General features: G+C 31.8%; 4 protein-coding genes across 5 annotated transcripts; all 4 read right to left on the reverse strand.

Annotated features, from left to right (window-relative positions):
• Positions 1-4: 4 nt before the first annotated feature.
• On the reverse strand, positions 5-4,627 carry LOC145330996 (uncharacterized). Its single transcript, XM_080175588.1, has 5 exons — positions 4,580-4,627; positions 3,252-3,376; positions 2,421-2,514; positions 984-1,106; positions 5-711 (listed from the first exon to the last, which is right to left on the reverse strand). The coding sequence occupies exons 2-5, from the start codon at positions 3,352-3,354 to the stop codon at positions 228-230; spliced, it is 804 nt and encodes a 267-aa protein (XP_080031714.1). The 5' UTR covers positions 3,355-3,376; positions 4,580-4,627; the 3' UTR covers positions 5-227.
• A 3-nt stretch (positions 4,628-4,630) lies between these two features.
• Positions 4,631-14,060, reverse strand: LOC145330977 (rhotekin-2-like). Of its 2 annotated transcripts, none has more exons than XM_080175574.1 (10): positions 13,913-14,060; positions 13,162-13,286; positions 12,671-12,757; positions 11,797-11,926; positions 11,240-11,373; positions 10,619-10,772; positions 10,373-10,449; positions 9,834-10,122; positions 6,206-6,340; positions 4,631-5,869 (listed from the first exon to the last, which is right to left on the reverse strand). In XM_080175574.1, the coding sequence occupies exons 1-10, from the start codon at positions 13,991-13,993 to the stop codon at positions 5,720-5,722; spliced, it is 1,362 nt and encodes a 453-aa protein (XP_080031700.1). In that variant the 5' UTR covers positions 13,994-14,060; the 3' UTR covers positions 4,631-5,719. The 2 variants fall into 2 exon arrangements, with proteins under 2 accessions (XP_080031700.1, XP_080031705.1); XM_080175579.1 differs by having other exon boundaries at positions 4,715-5,869; positions 10,373-10,446.
• Positions 14,016-17,855, reverse strand: LOC145331021 (homologous-pairing protein 2 homolog). The gene is made up of 7 exons (XM_080175619.1): positions 17,733-17,855; positions 17,241-17,333; positions 16,613-16,735; positions 16,192-16,251; positions 15,868-15,918; positions 15,014-15,143; positions 14,016-14,435 (listed from the first exon to the last, which is right to left on the reverse strand). Exons 1-7 carry the CDS (start codon positions 17,805-17,807, stop codon positions 14,338-14,340), a joined length of 630 nt encoding a protein of 209 aa, XP_080031745.1. The 5' UTR covers positions 17,808-17,855; the 3' UTR covers positions 14,016-14,337.
• LOC145331005 (dnaJ homolog subfamily C member 9-like) lies at positions 17,823-23,054 on the reverse strand. The gene is made up of 7 exons (XM_080175600.1): positions 22,140-23,054; positions 20,971-21,080; positions 20,133-20,232; positions 19,500-19,584; positions 18,592-18,713; positions 18,328-18,405; positions 17,823-18,085 (listed from the first exon to the last, which is right to left on the reverse strand). The coding sequence occupies exons 1-7, from the start codon at positions 22,251-22,253 to the stop codon at positions 17,930-17,932; spliced, it is 765 nt and encodes a 254-aa protein (XP_080031726.1). The 5' UTR covers positions 22,254-23,054; the 3' UTR covers positions 17,823-17,929.
• Between the last annotated feature and the right edge of the window lie 161 nt (positions 23,055-23,215).

Consider the following 23,215-nt stretch of genomic DNA (forward strand, 5'->3'; position numbering starts at 1 on the left):
CAGGGTTTCGGATCCGGATCTGGATCCGGATCCGGATCCGCAAGGATCCGCATATTTTTGGGTCCAAGGATCCGGATCCGGATCCGCAAAAAAATGCGGATCCGGATCCGGATCCTTGGACTCAAAAAAATGCGGAAAAAATGGAAAAATCTACCTAAATTTATATAAAATCTCAGACATTCTCTTGATGAGAGCCAATCTTTAAGGTTTAGGGTCAGACTTGAAAATTAAAAGTAATTTTGACTTCGAATTAAAGAATAAATATTTTTGAAAAATTTGGTGATTTTATTTTTATTGTCAAGGATCCGGAACCGGATCCGGTAGGATCCGGATCCGGATCCGGATCCGCATCCGGATCCGCACTGACCCAATTTGGAGGATCCGGATCCGGATCCGCAAAAAATCAATGCGGATCCGAAACCCTGCTTGGATGGTTTTACATTGTTCTTCTTTATTTTCTTAATCTTTTCTTTCGGATTTTTCTTCCCTGGCTTTCTAGTTATCCTTCTTTTCTTTGGTGGTGTAAAGTCAGGATCGTTGTTTGCTTGAGTGCTTTCCTGAGCTAATGCTTCCACTGTCTCCATGTTATCAGATTCGTTCATGTTGACTGGTGCCTTTACTGTATCCATGTTATTAGAATCATCATTGATAGTTTCTTCAGGCGTATATGTTTTAGAATGATCATATACAGCACATGAAGCAGATTCTAGTCTGTTGGAAAAAAACAAAATTTAGGTTAGTCTCGTTTAACATTCATAGAGAAAAATGGATATAAGTCAATATTATCATCAATCACTGCTTTTTAAAAGCCTTGAGTGTAAGCAAAATAAATCCATCTATCTGTTACTTGTTAGGTTATGGATAGTACAATGGAATACAAATCTGTCCTACATAAACTATTGGAAGGAAGAAGACTAGAGCCATTAAATCAAAGCTGTAATCTGTTCATTGCAGCAATTTTGGTATCATCAAATTTTGTTTTCCTGGCAGGATGAATTTGAGTATAATTGGCAGAATTGTTCCTATCTGTAGCACTTGTATACAAAGCGGAACAGTCTTGCTTGTTTAAAGAAGCTTCATTTACAATAATTTCATCAGTAGGATCACTTGAAATAAAAAAGACTAGTTTGTTATATGTTAATCCTAATATATTTTCCAGTATGGCTACGCAAACCGATTAATATCCAGTGCATTTGAACTGGTTCTTTGCTATACTAAAAACTCATGTATAGCTTCGTATTACACACAATAATAAAATATAAGAGAGGGGAAAGTTTTGACACATTTGCATAAACAGTGAGTATAGGCTTTATCTTTGGACTGAGAGGATAGTTTATTAGGGATAAAATCATTCTTATATGATAAATATTCCCAAGTTTTAAGATTTTTAGGATATGATCATATGCCTCCAGGTTTAGGAGCTAGAGGCCTCCAGTTTCAGGAGCTTCTGGCCTCCAACGTCTCAGGACAGGTAAAAATCAAAATCTAAATTTTTTTTTAAGAGTTAGAGGTCATTTCATCTAACAAAATATGCATATTTTTAAATGTTATTTACATATTTGAAGATAAAAGATGCAAATTTTGTTTAATAAGTTGACCTATATCTCTTCCAAAAAAAGGTAAATTTTTATCTATACTTGTCCAGAGACCAACTGGAGGCCTAAAGCTCCTGAAACTGGTTGCCTATCAAAAAAATCTTAAAACTTGGGAGAATTCATCATATAAGAATTATTTTTTCTTTTATAACCTATCCTCTCAGTTCAAAGATAAAAACTATACTCACTGTTTACGCAAATGTGTCAAAACTTCCCCCCTTTTGATATAACAAATACCAGTTTTCTTAGCTAGAGCCTTTAGAGCAAACAAAACTTGTTTTAATCTTATAATTTATATATCCGCGAAAAGCTGTCTCTAATACGATGCGTTAAAGTACATTATTTCGTATTATCAGCTTGTAACACTAAATTATCAAATTAATAAGAAAAGGGACACGATCTAATAAAACCAAGTATTTAGTAAATTGAGAAATATCGTAAGTATACAGTTCAAAAACCAAACAGAATGTCACACAAACAAACATTTACAAATAAAGAAAGAAGCTCTAGGAAGGTAATTCAAAATGACAAAATTTAAATCTATTTCAAAAATTCTTAATTTCAGGAAAGTTATTGATAGTAATGAGTATAAATAGATTTAATAGGATTTCTAAATTGTGTCTAACTTATAAGAATCACCATTCCAAGTTTGAGATCGATAGAACATCCAAAGCGTGCTTCAATTAACGAAAAAATATCCAATGCGGACGTAATGACACGAATTGTAGAAAAGCTTCGGTTTTAAAAACTAATTTGAGGGACACTTTGACTTTAACAACGCGTTTAATTTTTTGTAGGGTAAACTCGCCGCATATTTTCGAATACCTCATTGAGTCAATTTGAGGACAAGATAAGTAATTTTCTATATCCTGGTCTTCAAGAAAATTCATCAATACTTCGTCCAAGGTTTCGTCAGCTTCTGTTCATTTGTGTAAATTCAATGTTAGTTTAGGTACTATGTTATTGTTCCTAGATCAGTGATTTTTATTAAAAGTAACGTGGAATTTAAGTCACTGATTTACTCCTGTAATTTTAATTTAAGACATGGGTGTATATATTCTTCAAATTTGACCCTGCTCTGGGGGAGGGGGGAGTGTAAAAAAAATAAAAAATATGTGGTTGGGGGGGGGGATGTAAAAATTAAGATAAAAACTTTACACTGAAAACATTTTTTCCATCATTGGAAAATAAAAACTAAAAGAATATGTGGAAGGGGAGATAATCATGAATATAAAAAAAATATTTTTCTATTCTTCCCCCTTCCTTTCTGAAAAAAACTAGGAGGGGAAAAAATTAAAAAAATTTGCAGCAGGGGAAAACAATAAATATTGTGCAGAATATACACCCCTGCTGACAGACATAAAAGAAACGGTGCTTTCCTATAAGTGGCTAGTTAAGCACTGATATTACCAACCCATCCTATTTTTTAAAATAAATTAAAAATGAGGGGGTTAATTGTTTTTTCATTCCTAAGTCTGGCCCCAGCGGAGGGCTCATAACTGTGGTACCCTAACCCTGAGTGGCTACCTAGTACCATATATAACCTAAACTTAATCAATAAAGAGGAAAAACTCCTTCCCCCCTACTTTTTCTATCAGTGCACGAGATGTAATTTGTGTGATGGCGCCAAATAAACTTTTAAATGAATTTACAATCCTTCAGAATCAATGGAAACTACTGTATTATTTCCAAGCATTTCTTCAGATTCGTTCTCTACAGTATCCTCAGTTAGAACAACAAGCATGTCATCTATATCCATTTCATGGTCTTTGCAAGGGGAACTTAAATCATCAATATGAAGTATTTGATCGCCTAAATTTACTGCCTTCTTGTTATATCTTTGGTTCATCCACGCATTATCTTTATAGTATCTACGCGTAATTTTCAATCCAGACTCAGGTTTTGTTGATGGAATACTTGTAATTTGGGTATATTCAGTTGTTATTTGGGAGCGTGTGTAGATTGGACGACATAGCATAGCTCTATGATTGATTCGAGTAAAATAAGTTTACTTCTGGATTGTGTTTCAACTACGCGACGCCAATTTAAATCCTACACTTGAAAAGAATGAATAATGAGGCCAGGACGAAAACGCCCAATAGTAGCAAAGCCAAAAAACACATAAATTAAAATTTCCCAGCAATAAATATGTCCGTACAATGTTGATTGTCTGCATAAAGTATATAAGGATTAACTAATCTTCTATAAGACTTCAGGATCAGTTTTGCTAATGGAAATAATTAAAAACGGGAACTATCCACGAACGAGAGCAAGTGATTCTAAGCACCTTCCAGTATTGATCCATAGTATTTTTTCAAGTGAATACGTTTATGTTTTATACTTAGTTTATCGACTAAAAAAGTTAGGTTTCGCCATTGAAATGTAAAGCAATTTTTGATGCAATATCATCAAACGCTTTAGTTCAAAGGAAAAAAATAAATAACACGACAGAAAAGCATCAAATGCTGCTAATGGCAAAAGTACATTAGTTAAACTGTTTACAATATTACAAGTTAGCTACCCTTTTTTTTTTTAATATACCTACATTTCTAATCAAAATAATATACTTTTGCATTAAGCTTTTAAACAACAGTTTTTTCACATAAAACCATGGTGCAACCTATCTTTATAGTCGATAAACCAAATATTAAACATAAACCTAGTATATTTACTAAAAAAAATACTATGGATCAATGCTTAAGGTACTTAAAATCATTTGCTCTCGTTCGTGGATAGTCCCCTTTAACTAACACTTGACATCCAGCTATACTGCATTAGACTGAAAAAGGGGCCATGTTCACCGAAATATATTATTAAATAAATCATAAAGAACTTTTGTTTCACTCTAGTGAATTAATCATTAACTAAAATGCTTAGTTAACAATAATATTGAAATTTTTTCACTGATTTAGCTATGAACTGGAGCTAAAGAATATGCTGATATTATAATATTACCCTTATTATAATAATAATAATAAACTTACCACCTATGTGTTAAATCAGGAGTTTTATCATACTGATTTGAAACATTACTATCTAAATAACCATGCAATGTCAAAATAATAACGTAAGAGCAATAAAAATACCCCGTTCTAAATTTTTTGACTTTCTGATTATATTTTCGTCAACTTTTATTTTTTTATTTTAACTAGTATTTTAATTATCTGTATTAGTTCATAATAAAATATTATTTTACACGGTATTCATCAACATCAAACATGAGGTATAATACAAGAAATTCAAAATATAATAATACACTAGATAAATTTGGTACATAACAAGATAAATAATAACAAATCTTAATACTTAATTTTCAAAAAAAAATCTAAATGTTATTTAGGTTTTAATACTACAGTAGGCCGAAATATTAATTTGTCTTTTTAAATAAACTTCCACTAAAAATTAAGTCAGTTCTTTTCGTTACATTTTAGGCATTCTTAAAAGCGTAATAGTTTTATAATAGGTACATCAAGTTACTTCATATGACAGAATAGTCATAAAACTTTAATCAATTATGTTAGTACTTAGTAGGTAAAAAATAATCATAATATGAACTATAAATACAACGATATAAATTCAATTAACGACAAGAATAAGAAGAGAAATGTATACATCTGGCTTAAATTGAGCTTTAACAATTACATAATTTTGTGCTCAACAATTTTTAAATAATTAAATTATTTGAAGATATATATTAGATGAGACACATTTTAAATCCAAACAAAAACACAAATTAACTCAACCAAAAGAGTTGCAGCACTGAAATATGACATGGCAGTTTCTTCTATGTAGTATATTGAGCATCTGAGAAAGAAACAGCATCAGCGGTTCCACCACCTTCTCTCCACAATTCCACTTTGTTCCTCATTAAAGCAACTGTCATGCCAAATTTTAGTTTTGGTAGAATTCCTTTGTGATTTAGGTTTGGTTTAAAAAGTGTCTCACCTATCTTTCCCAAATGTTTGTTTAATTTTATTTCTTAAGACAAGAGTGCAATGAAAAAAAAGTAGTCTAAAGGGACTAATAAGATATTGGATCGTTTAACTTGTAGTACTTTCTATTTTATGCAAATACTAAAAAACCTTTACAAATTACAATAAATATAGGTATAGAATATAATTAGACTAAATTTTTGTTTCATTGTACATGAGTACAAGCTTGCTGCGAGTTCTGGTCATCATGCTCTTTGTCCTGTTGATAGGTCTGGCGTCCGGACTCAACACCTCCATTCTTTCCTGGGACGCGCTCTTCCACCGCTTGTGGTCGCATGCATGCTAAAAATAGTACACGTCATTATTATTATTCTTCTAAGCACTTCAATGAACACAATTATTGGTTTAAAATAAAATTGTATCTTATTAACTATTTCCTTAATTAAATGTAATAGTAGTTTATCATCTTCAATTTAAAAAAGCCAACTTTTAAGGTTAACTTTTCACAAGCATAACAAGTTTTAATTCTGATTTACTATTGAATATACTTAAGAGTAAGAATTATGAACATAAAACGTTTACCTTCAGTTCTTAAAATATAGAAAGAAAAACATTATGTAACAAACAATTTACAAAAACCTCTTCAAATAAAGAGTCAAATCGTATAGAAAAGTATACCTGATATAAATGTGCTAGCCACATAACTTTGTTTTCCTTTGTGTCACACTTGAACTCAATGATACCTTCTCCATAATTTTCTATTGTGAATATATCCCCGCCATCTTTAATTGTTGTGTCTTGGTCTATGCGAATCTAAAATTAAAGAAAATTGGTATAAAAAATCAGGGACAAGAGAAGGCTATTCTGGCAAACAATGCTTTAGAGCTGATTTCATAGATTTCCAGTTAAAACTAGATGATGAGATTATGCAACTTTTGGCAGAATTTGATAAGAATCTCAAGCATTATTTTATTAGTTTTTGCTCACTTTACTACAAGCCATGCAAAAAATGATAGTCAGAGATTAGTTCCATGTTCAGTTTTGAGATGAACGAGTTGAATAATGCTTTTTACATATTTTATATATTTTATCTGAATCATAGACTACTCGTAAATTATATGTTTAATAGTGAATAAAATTTATTGAAAATCCCAAAGAGTGGATAGCTGCAATATTTTCAAAAATATTTAAGATTGTTTAGATATTTATCTCATCTAAAAATTTTACATAAAAAAAGTTTTTACGACACCTATCAATAAAATTCTGAACTACATAACTATTCTTTTCTAAATCCTAAATTTTATAATATATGTTGTGGTTTAATTTGGTATTTCTTGACAACTTCTTGCCTCTAATTGTGAAACAAGTTGGAGGGAAGTGGCGAAATGGGTAATGTAAATTAGAAGCTTCCCTGAAATCATGATTTATTATGTACTGCAATACTATAAACAACTAATCTTCTCCGAATATTAACATTTACAAACTTTTTACAGAATTTAAAATATGGGTAATTTCCCCCATAGTGCCTTGTAGAGCACAGAATCCCCACTTTCCCGACCATTAATTTAAAACAAATTGTAAACGACCAAAGGGGAGGAAGTCTTGGTATAGCATTAAAGAAACCTAAAGATATTATTCAAATAAGGAAGGGGATCAGTGCTTGATAAGCAACTTTGTGGTAAGGCACCATTATATGTTTTTATGCTTTTTAAAATTAAGTTGATCGTCAAATAGAATTTAGTTCTTTATGTTTCTAGGTCATTTATTTTTTAAAAGCGAAGCTTTTCTATAATTGGGGTCGGTCCGTAAGCCCGTCCGTACGTCCATCCGTTACAGTTAGCTTTTTTCGTTAATCTAAAAAGGTTAGGATTGTCCTTTCGATTTAAAATTTCACATGTTAATTCCTATAGCAGTTAGGTACAAATTGATAAGCGCAGCAACTCTATAATCATTACTAGAAAGTCCGTACGTCTATTTAAAACAAGATGATTTTTTACTTTTTTTACAACAAATTTTTATATGTTCAAATTATCCTAGTTATCTGATTTTTTTAATACTGATTCCTATTACAACAAGGTATAGTGTTATAAGCGAAGCTTCTCTATAACTAGTCTTAAAAACGTTAGTATGTCCTTAAACAGTAACATGTATTTAATAAGTTTTGCAACAAATTTACTTACAATTTTGCATAGACATATGTTCAGTTTATTCAGTTCTGTCACTCTATAAGTGTTATTGTTCGATTTCCTTCCAATTCAGAGCTTCGCTTTTATAGATGTTGTCATCCTTGTTTTAATAAGTAATGAGCAAAGGATTTTATTTTTGAGCTTTAAAGTAAGATGTTTTAAGTTATTGAATCAATTTGAAACTTTTACTTTAACTTGCTCTAAAGGGTTAATTAGGAAGTGTTTGAAAATGAGCCGAAGTAAAAAGGGAGAGGTCATTTTCTAGTAAATCCCGTAAAGGTGTGTGTTATAAGGCCTAAAAATAGTAGTAGAACGATAAGGTGCTCTATATATTTGTATTTCCTATTGAATAGAACAATAGGGAAGAAATTTTTTTTTTTTTTTTGATAACCGTACCTGGAATATCTGAAATTTCTATCAAATGCTTTGTTTGGCTCAAACTGACACAAATAAAAAAAAATATAATTATAATAAATCAACCTGTAAAGAATGACTTCTTCCTTTGTTTAATGGTATAGATTGCTCTTAACCTTTACCTTGTACCTATAGAAAACTTTATTATTATAATTATATTTTTTTTAAATTTTTGTCAGTTTGAGCCAAACAAAGCGTTTGATAGAAATTTCGTATTTTTTTAGATAATCCAGGTACGGTTATCAAAAAAAAAAAAAAAAATTCCCTATTGTTCTATTCAATAGGGAATACATATATCTAGAGCACCTTATCGTTCTACTACTATTTTTAGGCCTTATAACACACACCTTTACGGGATTTACTAGAAAATGACCTCTCCCTTTGTCAAAATATTTTGTTTTTCGTCTTTAAACAGTTACAAATTTTATGGGTAGGAAAAATATTTAAAGATTTTATTTTTAGGAAGTATTTAAAAATATTTTTTTAATCTCCCTACTGTGTTATTTTTTTAAATCGGTCTGCTAATAACATTAATAATCAGGGTTCGGCAGCCGCGCCTCAGCCTCACTTTTAAACCTGCTTGTGAGCAGAAAAAGAAATTTCAGAAAGAAGGATTGTCTGCTAAAGAGCAGTTTTATACATCCAGCAGAATATTATAGTAATAAAATGACGATATCACTGAGGCTTACACGCGGCTGACGTGCGGCTGCCGATCCCTGTTTATAATCTACTTACTTTTGATGAGGTTTAGTGAATTTAGATTAGCGAATTTATACTCTTACATAATTACTACAAGCCCCTTTTAATAATAGTTGAATCATCGATAATATTACACACTCATAAAGGTTTCGTGATTAGATTACAAGATTTTAATAAACTTTTTGGTCAGAGAAACCTTCTCTTGTCCCTGATAAAAAATGAGTCCTTTTTCGTTGCGTTTTGAATCGAAAAATATGCAGGGGTGTATATTCTGCACAAGATTTATTTTTTTCCCCGGCTACAAAATTTTTTATTTTTTTCCCCCTTGTTTTTTCTCACCAAGTAGGGGGGAAAATGGAAAAATATTTAAAGAACTCTATTTTATTTATTTTATCCCTCCTACCACACATTATTTTAGTTTTTTTTCCACCAAGGAGGGGGGGAAATGGAAAAAATGTTTTCAGTTTTCTTAATTTTTACATTTTTTTCCCCTCCAACCACAAATTCCCCCCCCCCCCCTCTGAGCCGGGGATCCCATGCAGAATATACACCCCTGGAAATATGTAAGATCTTTGTTCATATTCAAGAAATTGTAGTTTAGCATTAAAACATTTGCCCAATGTTGATGTGCATTAAAAAACTATTTCCGATTTATTTCTTAAATTAGGGTATTTATGCGCATAAAATTGACAAAATCGTCCTTGTTAAATAAACCTAAGTGGCGTAACGTAGCTTACAAAATAACAACACAAATTATGTCTTTAAAAAGCTAAACTTTTGTAGGGGCTGTGATTCAGTCATTTAATTCAATTTGAAATTGCCGAAAATTAAATATTTTGTTGGCGTTGAGTTGACGTAAAACTTGTTTTTATTTAGCTGAAGGTAAGTGGGTAAGAAGGGGGGAAAATAATGGAAGAGATTTGTGGGGAAATTTTCACTTAGAATTATTTGTCTGAATAACATTCGGATCCCTAGTCCCTGTATAGAGGAAGTTCGAAAAAGATTACCTGTTTTGAGGGAGACCTGGCAGCTTCATACTGTTCCAAACTCTGCCACAAACATAACTTAAAGTCCATGAGGCGAGCCCAACAATTCTCCGCCCATCTGCCGCCGCTATACCGCTCATTCAACGGATACCGGACGGATAAGCTGCCAACCAAAACTGGTTCTTCTCTGCAGTACGGCTGAACTGCCAGCCGACAGCAAAACTGGCCAAACATAGGAGGTAGTCGGTCGTTTTCGTTGTCTTCCAGGAAAAGTTCGTGTGGTCTGACATCTTCACCCGCGTGTTCAAGCCTGAAATATTAATTTTATAATAGTTTGTTTGATATAACAATAAAATTAATTCTATGAAGTCTTTAATAAAAAAAATATTGTTAAGTTATCTTCAATATTAAGCATTTTATAGGTAAGTTTTTATTTGAAAAATTGTAATAAACAATGACGATAAACTCTGATAATAATAATCATCGACGTAAAAACAGACAGCCAGACAAATTTAAGGCATATACTAGCTCAACTCAAAAAAAAATAACAACCAACAAACCTTAAAGCTGCAGTACCAAGTAAATCAAACTGAGGGCCGGGTCTCGAACTCTTTTTCTTTGGCATGCCATCGTCCTGCTAAAAAAATGTGGATTAAATATATGGAATAATCCCTACCATTCTAGAAATGATAAAAAATCTAAGTGTAAGAAATATGAAAAAAGGTAGGTATAACAGAAAGACTGATTTTGTACAAATAATCTTTTGTTCTTCAATTTTATTTAGCCATTTTAATAGTTTTGCTTACCACTTGTTGTTCGTTGTTCTCCTTTAAGACTTTTTGAATAGTTCCGACTGCTTTATTGAATGTTTTGACTAGCTTTGCATGTGCGGAGGTAACTGGTTCTGTTAGCAGGTAGCTGTACACTTCCAACTTCAACTCAAAGTAAGGTGGCATTTTGCTAAAAAAAATAAAAAGGTTTAATAAGTAAACAAGACACAATTTTATTAGTGAATGGATTAATAGAAGTTTACTTATGAAGTTATGACTATTGATGTTTTTCAGGGATTTCAGGTGTTTTTTCCATCTTCTAAAGGTTAAATGCTGTTGTAAATCCAATGTATTTTAGTACTCTCATGTATAAGGATATGAGAAACAACTATGAGATATATAAAGAATTATTTTGCTTATGTTCCACGTGCTGATGTTATCAATATCATTTAAAATGGCAAAAAAAACCTATCTAAGTTAACATCTTTTTCAGGGGTGTATATTAAATATTCTGGACAATATATATTTTTTTCTCTACTGCTGCAAAATATTGTATCCCCCCCCCCTTTTTTTCTTTAAAATTTGACAAGTTAAGTCAATTTAATACGGAAATAACCTGATTATGAAAAAGCTATGCTTTTCAAAATTGAATGTTACCTAAAAAGGAGAACGTCATTGAAGGAAACATCTGTACTGTTTCTGTCCACAGGAGAGATAAGGGCTGTATCATAAATCTGGGATCCAACTCGGACAATACAGAACATGGCAAATCTACGGTTATCTCCGGTATCCTACAATAACAGTCAATAACTTAAATACTTCTAGTTATAAATATACATTGAATAATAAAGATCAAAGCGTTTTAAAGACGAAATGTGCATCTAGTAAACTTGAATAGTGTTTGTACTAAACTATCCAAATTTGATAATTTTGATTCATTTAAGATAACTTATTTTTTTCAACAGAATAAAAATGTCTCCCATATTCAGTAGTTCAACATTATACATTATTAAATCAACTGCCATGCCAAATCCCAGTTCTGTAGCCCTTTGATTTGGTGGAGTGAGTCAATGTTTTTTGCCTCACCAGCGAGAAGCAAACCTATTTTTTTTAAGAATCCACCTCTGGTTGCAAAAGTGGAAATATCCTCGCACCCCCCTTTTTGAATTTACTTTAACCTATAAGATATCATTTACCTAAAAAAGCAATTTTACCTCCATATGATCTTTAGGCCGCCACAACAGAGGTATTCTAATATCAGACAGGCTGACAGCTGCGTAACTTGGATTTCCTTTCTTTACCACTGGACTACCCCGACCTCGTCGCAATTTATTCAATTCAAATCTAAAGAAGAAAAGATGTAGATTATGGTGTATTTTAAGAAAACTTACGCCCTTCAATTAAAAAAAGGTTGGACAAAAAACGAAAACCAATAACTTATAGTCTTTAATTTTTAGGTTAATTTTTTGTGAGGAACTTTAATGAAAATTGCAGAAGGTGTATATTCTGCACAAGATTTTTTTTTTTTCCCGGCTACAAATTTCTTTATTTTTTTCCCCCCCTAGTTTTTTCTCACCAAGTAGGGGGGAAAATGGAAAAATATTTAAAGAACTCTATATTTTATTTATTTTATCCCTCCTACCACACATTCTTTCAGTTTTTTTTACCAAGGAGGGGGTGGGGGGAAATAGAAAAAATGTTTTCAGTTTTCTTAATTTTTACATTTTTTTTCCCTCCAACCACTAATTTTTTAAAGTAATATTATAATTTGGCAACGGTCTATTTACATATAATAAACTAAAAAACTATTGTTACTTAACAAATAGACACACATCCTTCTACTTTTATAAAGCTTAAATCAAATAAAAGCAAAATATTTTATATTATTTATTTTATTTTATCAAATTCAATAATGAACAAAAATTTATATATTAATTTTAAGGTAGGAGCCGGAGCCGCATCAAAATTATACGGCTCCGACACCCTGGTTTTACTATTAGTTAGGAGTCATGAAAACGTTATCTTATTTCATGGAATCGCTTGAAATTATGAAATGTTTAATACCACACTTATAAATTCCTGTATTACCTTAACATATCAACTCTTAAATTTCCAAGTAACAAATTTTTGGCTGCCTCTAAAGATTGTGCTTGATTTTTACATGCTGTTAAAAACCTAAAATAGAAATTATGAATTATTTTATTAGGATATAATAACTATTATTTCATGTAAAAGTGTCCTGTTCAATTAAGTATAAATAAACTTTTAATATTATATAGTCAACGCCTCTAGAAACACTTTGGAGAAGAAAGGAGTCAACCATTGCTTTCAATCTTAGCTTTAAATAGAAATAGGTATTCTTTTTTCAGTTATTGTGGCTGGATATTTTAATCTAAGTGTGATTTCTCATTGAAAATCCTCTCCCGAATTAGTCATAACCTTCCCTGGACAAATAGGTGCTTCAAAATGAAGGAGGACCATATCAGTTATATAGGCGTTATCAGTATCCTTTGTTTAATACAGACAGACCCGCAGACATCTTATTACTTTTAAATTTAAAAAATATAAGAAAAACTTACTTTGCTGTTCCTTGGCACACTGATTCCTCAATTCTAATTTTGTTTTGAATTTCTTTCTCTAGCATTCCTGGAGCTGAACCCATTTGTAGTTTGAGTCGTATACTTTCTCTTTTCCGTACAGCTGCCTGTAAAAGTTCTCAGATTACTAATAAGGCGATCATAATACTTGACTTGCTCGCTGCTTAGCAATATGGGATAATGAAGCACCAAAGTATGTCATTTTTTGGAATTGTAAAGCGTTAGATGTTATAAAGGTAGATAAAAAATCGTCTTCACTGCGGTGCGTTGCTCCCCAAAATCAAGAAACCTTCACGAATATTTTTTCCGAACTATTTCAGTTGTAGATTAAAGCCGGTGTTTTTGTAGCCCAAAAGAAACTGTAGACAATGTGTATTACGCATATAAAGTTATTTTAACGATCTTTGAAAAGTGGACATTAATGCAGAGAGAGGGAACAAAGGACTGTTTATTACACTAGTCCAAAAGTTTTGAAATATCGTTTTCATATTCGTTGGCGTAGCAATTTCAGAAACTTTAAATAATTTTGATTAGTTGGCTCATTAAGATGAGCATTCAAACGTTTCAACAACTAGTTTTACTCTACAGAAGGAGTAATTTTGTGCATCATCATTGGGGATGTACATCAATTTATTGGCCATTGTCTTATCCCTTTAGATCCCTCACATTAATAACTGTCAACTAACAAAAAAATAATCTCATTAAAAAAAGATGCATCAAAACAAAACTGTACCTGAAACTGGTTAAGCCCCGCCTGGTATTCATCCTCATCCTCTCTTTCCTTTCGTTTTAATCCTCGCCGAATAGTATTCATTTTTATTATACAACAATAATCATCTGAAAATACAAATAGACATCAATATAATTCTTATTATCATCACAGCCACAATAATTTTTCATGGTACCAAAGTACATCGCTTTGATTTTAGATTCCAGAACACATTTTTAAAGGAGAAGACATTTCTTAATTCTATTATTTCATGGAAATAATAGATTTTTCTCAATATGATAAGAACGCGCTGGCTAACAATTTTCACATAGCCCCTAAATCGAGAGTACATTTTAAGAGGAATCTTAGGTTTATCAGTCACTGGTATAATACATTAATTCAAAACTGAAAAGCATAATTAGCCTCTCATTTGAAACACGTATTCCAACCTAACTTGGAAATACAGCTCCTACGCTTTCGTCTGTTTCAATACCAATATCGTCCAGTAAATCTTTCTTCTTTTTGGGCCACGATTCCAAGATTGAATCTAAAAATATTTTACGTGAATTAAAATATAAATAAATTTAGGGTACCTCAATAAAGTTACGGTAACTTCCTGATTCATTTGCGGCTTTTCAAAATGAAATTTTAAAACTAAATGATTTTAAAAATAATGCATTAGTCATTTTGAGAGATTTTTTTGGCAAATAAATAGTAAGTGTGTTAACTTTTTATTGCTTATATATAATACTAATAAATATTCTAGTTAATATTTTTTCAGGAGTGTATATTTTGTACAAGTTTAATTTTTTCCCCTGCTACAATTTTTTTTTATTTTTCTCCCTCCTAGCTTTTTCCAGCAAGTAAGGGGAAAAAATGAAAAATACTTTCAGAGCTAAGCTCTCTAATTTATTCATATTATCTCCCCCCCCCCCCTTCATACATATTCTTTTAGTTTTTTTTTCACAAAGTAGGGAAGAAAAATGGAAAAAAATGTTTTCAGTTCTGTTAATTTTTACATCCCCCCAAACCAGATTTTTTACCTCCCCCCCCCCCTCCCCCCAATTTTGGCAGGGTCAACCATGCAGAATATACACCCCTGTATTCTTTTTATGTAAAACTCACCCAGGGCATTCATGCACATTCTCTTTCTTTTTCTCCATGTAGCCACAGCACTTTCTAGTCCTTTGTTTATTTTTGCTTTCTCTTCTGGGGTTATAAGCACAGTTTCATTCTTCAACTTGTCAAGTCTCTCCTAGAGAAAAATAAGTCAGGGGTGTATATTCTGCACAAGATTCATTTTTTTCCACCCTGCTGCAAAATTTTTAATTTTTTTCCCTCCTGGTTTTTTTCAAGCAAGGAAGGGGTAAAATTGATAAAGGTTTTAAAACTCTTTCGGTATTTTATTTATATTATCCCACACATTATTTTAGTTTTTTTTTCACCAAGGATGAGAGAAAAATGGAAAAAATGTTTTCATTTCCCTTATTTTTTTCATTTTTCCCCCAACAACATATTTTTGCTCCCCCCCCATCCCCCCTCAGCCGGGCCAATTTTGAAAATATACACCCCTGAAATAAGTTTAAGTCATATAATAGGAAATGCATCACACTTGAATTACAGAGAGAGAGGGGACAATGGACTGCTTATTGCACTAGTCACTGAAGTTTTACTATTCGTTGGCTTAAAAAGTTTGGGGACTTTATTGAATTTAGATTTGTTTGCTCATTAAGTTGAGAGTTAAAACATTTAATCACTAATTTTAATTTACAGAAGGGATAATTTTATGTATAAAAATTGTGGATGTACAATACATAGTTCATCAATCGGCCCTTGTCTTATCCCTTTAGATCCCTGCTTAGATTAGGTTTAAAGCAGGTTTGATAATAAACAGCATTTAAGAACTTTAGTTCTTTAAAGGATGCATTTGAAATATTTTTACATAAATTTTCTTATACAGAGCTTAAGAGAAAACTAACCTCCATTTCTATAATTTCCTCTTCAAGAACTGCCAACTTTTCTTCTGCTTCCTATACAAAAATATCATTATCATAAAGACTGTCATGTTGTATCAATAATATTTGTTAACTTTGTCCTTAAAGTACAGATATAACAATGCAAAAGTAATATTGAATGATATAAGAGAGCTCAGTGTTAAACTATTTGTGGATTTTAACTTTTCAAAATCCCTAATGAAAAAAAAGCTACTGTCATTTTAACATATTTATCTTACAGAGAGATGGTCGAATTACAAAGTCTAGTAAATGAGGAACTACACTACAATAACAGAGTTGCTAATTTACCTGGGAGGTGAGAGCACTATTTAACTTCTTAACTTTTGAATCCAACTGTTTTAATTCATCCTAGAGAAACAGAAAGTAAAAATAAAAAAAATGACAATTGGCAAATATCTTAACTAAAAAGAGCTTACCTATTAAAATGATTATGATTTTCCATTCCATGACAAATTGAAATGACGAATATAAATTGATTATACAATACATATTACATAACGAAAAGAGACATCATTTACTATCATATGAAGTAGTGTAACAAATTAAAATTTAATCTTTGAAGAATGAATAATAAAAACTCAAACAGTACTTTACGAATTACAGTAGAGGCTACGTTCTCAGAGGACTATAGGGACAAGATCTTACGGTACAGACAGACTCACACACATACTGTTAGTTTAAATAAGGATATTTCAATATTTCTGCCAACCTGTTTGGAAGTTAATGTTTCTGCAAGTGTAGCACATTCTTTGTCTAACAAAACCAGCTCATCTTCGCTAGCTGAGGGCATATCGTTCTGATTGAACACGTAACATTTCTGCTTACCATTTACCTTAAAAGAAAAATCACATAAATAGAGAAAGAACAACTCTATAAAAATCGTCCGAAATTTAAATAAAATTCATTTTGCACCATACTATTGCTCTAATTTTACATTTTTTAATACAAACGACTTTATATTTATTCTTTAAGTTGCATAAGTTTATTGAGTGTATGATTACCCTGAATTTCGTCTCTAGTTATTTATGACAGTTCAGAAGTTACTATCAGCAATTTAAAAAGTTTACTTTTCATAGATATTAATGAATGGTGATGAATGGACGATAAATTAATGTACATCCACACAACAAAAAATATCTTTTGTGTAGCTAAAAATCATTAGACACTGTTGGTTTTTTTCAGACCAATTATGATCTACTTAAAAGACTTTCAAGTTTTGAAGCCAACAAATGAGAGAACGTGCCTTTTAGAATTAAGGGAATAAGTGTAGTTATTTACATTAAATTGTCCTCTTCCTTCCCCCATGACTTTCTGGGAGTTTAAATAACTTATCTTACCTTTTCTGAAAGCTTATTTTCTGCAACAAGTTGATCTATGACGCGCTGGATCACTGGCTTACCATGCTCCTTGTGAAGATTCATAAACACATCCTGAAATTTTTAATATTCATCAGTTCTCTGCTTAACTAAAAAATAACGTGAATAAAAAAGTTATTAATACTAAATTTCCACCTAACAGTAATGTTGAAGTTCCTGCGATAAAAACGTTATTTTATCTTTTTATTGTTTATTGTTATTTTACTCTTAAGAACCCAAGTAGGGTCATAGTAAGAGGTCTGAATATCTAGGCCAAAGTCTGAATATGACTATCAAGTCTTTTCTTGAATGTAGATAAAGTCATGGCCTTTTCACATGATCAGGAAGATCATTCCAGAATTTAGCTGCTCTAACACTAAATACATTTCTGGATAGTTCTGTTCTTTTCACTGGAATTTCTTATGTCTAAATAACATCAAGTAAAGTGGAAATTATTTTAAATTTTTGAACTACCTGTGCTGAATATGGTCTGTTTTGATTTTCGAAATATTTGAGCACAGTCCCAGTGGCTGCCGCTTCCTTTGACATTGTCAAATTCTGAAATTATAATAAGATTTATTTATATGTATAATGCTGATATGAAATGCTTTTAAAAAGAATGTATCCGAAAAATCACAGTCAAACACGGGAAAAAACCACTAATATTTTTATCACTTTTTCTTCTTTTTCTGGCTTCCCTTGGCGCCATATTTAGCTGCCAGACCGTCCAGAAAACTTTCAGCCTGTTGGCCTCTAGATTTTTGTCTGGCTAGAATCATATTCTCGAGGCTTGCGTCTGATCCATCAAGTCCCATCTCTTTTCTTGCCTGAAATTGGTAAGATATTGTATTGACATTAAGATATTCATATCTAAAATTAGGAAGACAACATCCATAAGAAGCGATTGACAGACTACAGAATAAATCATATTCTGGATGCTCATAAATTGCATTACCCCATTAACGATTGAGTGACGCAAAAAGTTTATTATAGAGTATCTTTGCTGCTAAAAATAATTTTTCCAATATCAAAATATTCTGTCTGTAGGAAAAGAATGAACGTTACTTACAACTTCAGCTTCTTTAGCCTCTAAGTCAGCATGGCGCTTTCGAGATTTTTGGGCAGCCGCATCTTCGTTTGTATATGCCTGAATATTTTACAGATTAAGATAATTCAAACATTCTGTATTTATAACTTTCTTTTAGACCAAGATAAAAAAGATGGTAACTAATAAAACAAAAATTCGTATGCATATAATAAAGAAAAAATGGTTATTACAAATGCTGGGAAACAACGTAAACTAATATAAACTTATTTGAGCAAGTAGGTATACCTTCAACTTTTTAACTTCTTTGCTTTTTATCAGTTGATCTATAATTTTCCTAAATCTAGCTTCATCGTCAACAGTAGCACACATCACGGAATCCAATATCAAACTCATATCACCCTTGCTGTCTATGAGAAAAGTTTATATATTACTATTCATTGAAAATATTGAGTGCATATTATGACACAATTAAGATATTTTATACTAACAAGTGGCTTCAATCCAAGAAGGGGTTGGGAGCTCCTGCCTCATTAAAGATTCTGGAAAGGCCACTTTTTAAAAGGGGGGAGGCGGATGTGCCACTTTTTGAAACCAAAACTAAAAGTCAAAGGAACTCAACTAAAATAAGAGTTACAGGTCTGAGATTTTGCATGGCAGTTGCTTTATAGGGTTACAATATGGAACAGTGAAGAAACGGCGGAGCATCCGCCGAAAACCGCCGAGAAATTGCAACAAAAAAAATCGGCGGGAAACGGCGGTTTTCTGCGGTTGCGCCGCCGTTTCTTCACAGTTCCATATTGTACCTCTATAAAGCAACTGCCATGCAAAATCTCAGACCTGTAACTCTTTTTTTAGTTGTGTTCCTTTGTTGACTTTTAGTTTGGGTTTCAAAAAGTGGCACATCCGCCTCCCCCCTTTGTATTTTTGGGGAAGTGATATTTTTGTAAGGGCCAAATCCAATTCCTTGGATCTTCCCTGAAAATTCAGGATCGATCGGACAGTTGTTTAATTGACCTTAGCAAATATGTATAACATTCAGCTAAACATCCTATTACTCTAGCAAATTATAGACTGTTGATTTTAATCCCTTTGTATTCTATTTTCTTACTATTCCCTTTTAAGAACCTTCTTTATTTTCTTTTTTTACATAGGTAAATTTTAATTTTCTACATTTCACTCCACATCTTACTTACCAAGGTAAGCTTTCTTTATGTCCTCTTTCTCTTCATCTGATCCTTTGTATTGTTTCTCAAATTCTTCAATATCCTTCAAGCTCACCTACAAGAAGTTCACTGAATTTGTACTTTCAATTAAAATTAAAAAGGTTTCGTGATAAAATTAATATTCAGAAGGTTTGTTATATTAAAAGTTGTTGTAATCATAGAAAGAATGAAGAATATGACCAGCCAAAATTGTTAAATGAAAAGCAAATTTATCTACCATAGAACATGGCAACTTTTAAGCCGGGATTAAGATTTATTAGTGCATTAATAGAAAGGGATAGTTGCACGAAGCGCATTTAATGAGTTGGGGTACTTGAAGTAGTGAACCTTTAAATGTTTTTGTATATAAATATAGGTAAGCATTGAATATAAGTAAAAAAAAAACTTTCACAAGGCGGTTTTTGAGTAACGTCCGAAAATGTCTAGTTTGTATAGTTAAAATAACGATTTCAAGACTTAATATTTTTTACCTACGAAGTAAAAAGTTTAAACCCATATAAATATATGCCATTTAAATGTAATTTAAACCATTAAACAGGAAAACATATGTGGTTTACTAAATTCAAGTTCAAATGCATTTCGAGCAACTACTATACCCCTTACCTTTGGAAAAAGAACTCTCCAATATTCTTCCCAATCCTTATTCTGTTGGAGAGGATCATTTTCGTCATCAACCTCTCCACACTCATCATATAGCCCACGCCTATAATATTTGTTATTCTTATCAAAAGTAATAGGATGTATGTCTGTCTGTATCTAAAAGTCTCGTTAACCGCTGAACCGATATGATTCTTTACTTTTTTAAACTGAAAAGGAGTGTCGACTTGATCCCCCCTCCCCTTCCTCAAGTGCACCAAGAGGCGTATACGCTGTTAAGACTTAAGGTTTAAAAATGGCATATTTTTATGATTTAAACCTAAAAATCTTTGGTTTACACATGGAAAAAGACTGACTTATACAATATAAAATCGCTAACATTTGCACATTTTTCCTTGTATTTTCACCTTTCTCCTATTATGAGAACTATTGCTAACAGACAAAAACCTACCATAAATAAAAATAATGAAAGTGAAATTTTTTCAAAAGAACCCATATTTGCGTATTTATAAAAAGTCAGATGTTTATAAACTCCCCCCCCCCCCCCCCCACACTGAATAATAGAGCCAGGTGGTTCCTTTCTTTACAAACATCTGCACAGTGCAGAAAACAATAAAATAAAGGGTTTAATTTCTCTCAATAATATAACTTTCTTGACTTCATTAAACAAACGACGGTGTCTTTGAATAGACAATTACAGGGAAATATCTTTTATTGTTTGGTTTTCTTAATTAAGATTGTCGTTTAATAAATCTAAATTTTCCAACGATATTTACTTTATGTAAAATAAGTTACAGATACAATTTATGTCTTAAATTACCATTATAGAAACGTATTATGTTACCTATTTTCATCAGATAGGAGAGAATAAACGGCACTGACACATTGAAACTTGCGGGTAGCGGTTTCTTTTTCAGATTCCTCAGCTCGATCGGGGTGAGTTTTCAAAGAAACCTAAAAAATTTACCAATAATATATATGCTGGTATTTGTTATTTCATTAAAACAACTATTTCTTTTGTTAGTTTAAAAACAAATATTGAAATCCCAACCAAACTTACATTCATTAAATTAAGAAACAGTTATTAAAAATAAATGAATGGATCACGCCTTTAATTATTTTCTAATCACAATCAATGCTAAAGCCACAACAAACCCATGAAAAAACTGTCTACATGACCGGAAACAGCCAACCCCTACTTCTATTCACCTATATAACCCCTTATATGTATTATTTGCTCATCCTTATTTCATCACACCCCCCCCCCCCCCACCTTCCTGTCATAAATGACAACCTTCCCTTTCATATATCATTAATATAAACTTTCCCCAAATAAACATTAAAATAGCATGACCTTATCTGAAGACGCTAAATATTATTGATATCTTAATTTCCTGCGTATTAAGATCAAGAATTCATGATATGGATATTATAACTTGATAGAATTTTAAGCTAGCTCAGAAAAATTTAATCAGTGCTGTAACTACAAACATAGAAAAAGAATTAATTTTAACAATCGTTGCCTTTTTATCAAAGAGAATTGAGTAGAAACTACAAAAATTTAAACGACCGTTTATTATTTCCAATTATCTCTCATAAAGATAAGATATCCGTTTTTATAGACAGTAAAAAATGCGGCTAGGTGTATTTAGTTGTGATAAGAGATTGTTATCGGTGCTAATCATACCAATAAACGCATTAATACAAGAATAGACTTTTTATCAAGATTTGCCATCAGTAAAATAATTTTCTTCTTTCTTAACCATAAGGTATTTCTTAATAAAAAAATAGATATTAAGATGAAATTATAGGTGCGCATAGATAGGAAAATTATTTTAAACTAACTTCAATTCAAAGGAAGAAAATGACAGTAAAAAAAAATAAAGATAATATAAAACCGTTAAAACATTTTATTGTTCGTCACTACGATAACACACGGTTAGAATGTGTTGGGTTATAATTAATTTTAATTGAAATGTTACCACTAGATCAAATATTATTTGCTAATATCACCTTGTGATAAGCCTTCTTTATTTGGCTTGCATTAGCACTTTTCTCTATCCCGATCACTTGATATAAATCTTTGGTTTGGAATAACTCCTCACATGTGTCTAAAAGACCTGGCATTTTTAATAACTAGGTAGAACTAAAAAAATCACGATTTTAAAATGAATTATGACAATTCTTTTTTAACACTTTATGGTAAGGTATAACATTGATATCACATTTACAAAAACTGAAATTCAATCACTATGTATTATTGATAATACTGAAGGAAATTGACCGTTTTAATCCTCTCTGTAAACAGTTGAATGCAGCCGCAACATAACAATGAAATGAAATTAGAAAAGATGAAAAACAGATGAGAGAAAGAACCAGGGGAGATAACATAGCATGCAGGAAGGGGGAGGAAACTGGGAAAATTCCAACTGCACTCCTTTACATCCTATTTAATCCCACCCTTTCTTTCCCCCTTTTCATGAATATGATAGTGAGCATACCCGTGGGGAAAAAATAAAAAAATCTTTTCTCAAATGACAGGGGGGAGGGAGAATTAATAGAAAAGGGTGGGTTCATGAATAGGAACTGAATACATCCGCGCGCCTTATTTTGAATTTTATGTGTGTGTGACCCGGCACGGAACCTGACAACTAGGGACAGGGACTAACTTACTAAAAACAGATTTAATTTTCATTTTAAAAATATGAACATCTTAATCCAATTAACATTCCGAAATAAATTGATACAGATATTTATCATTATATATGACTATTTAGTTTTAAGAATTTTAAGCCGTATCCTTCCGTGAGAACAGATTTCCTTCCCACAAACGAACTATTGAGTGCACTGTCTGTTTCAATGATCCCTAACCGCCTACCAACTAGCCTAGCTCGACTAAAAGTAAGGCGAGACGAGCCATTTCGCTCCGAAGTTTGTTTATTAATTTCAGCGGCATTCGCGCATTCAGAGTAAGTGTTGCCATCTTTTCAATTAGAAATAGCCTCAATATTACAAAGAATTCCACATGATATTGAAATTTTTAAAAAAATATAGTAGTTCTTATACCATAATCAATAAATTTTAATTTA

Source organism: Acartia tonsa, chromosome 1 (genome assembly GCF_053477335.1).
Source record: "Acartia tonsa isolate MP-2025a chromosome 1, ASM5347733v1, whole genome shotgun sequence".
Lineage (NCBI taxonomy): Eukaryota > Metazoa > Arthropoda > Copepoda > Calanoida > Acartiidae > Acartia > Acartia tonsa.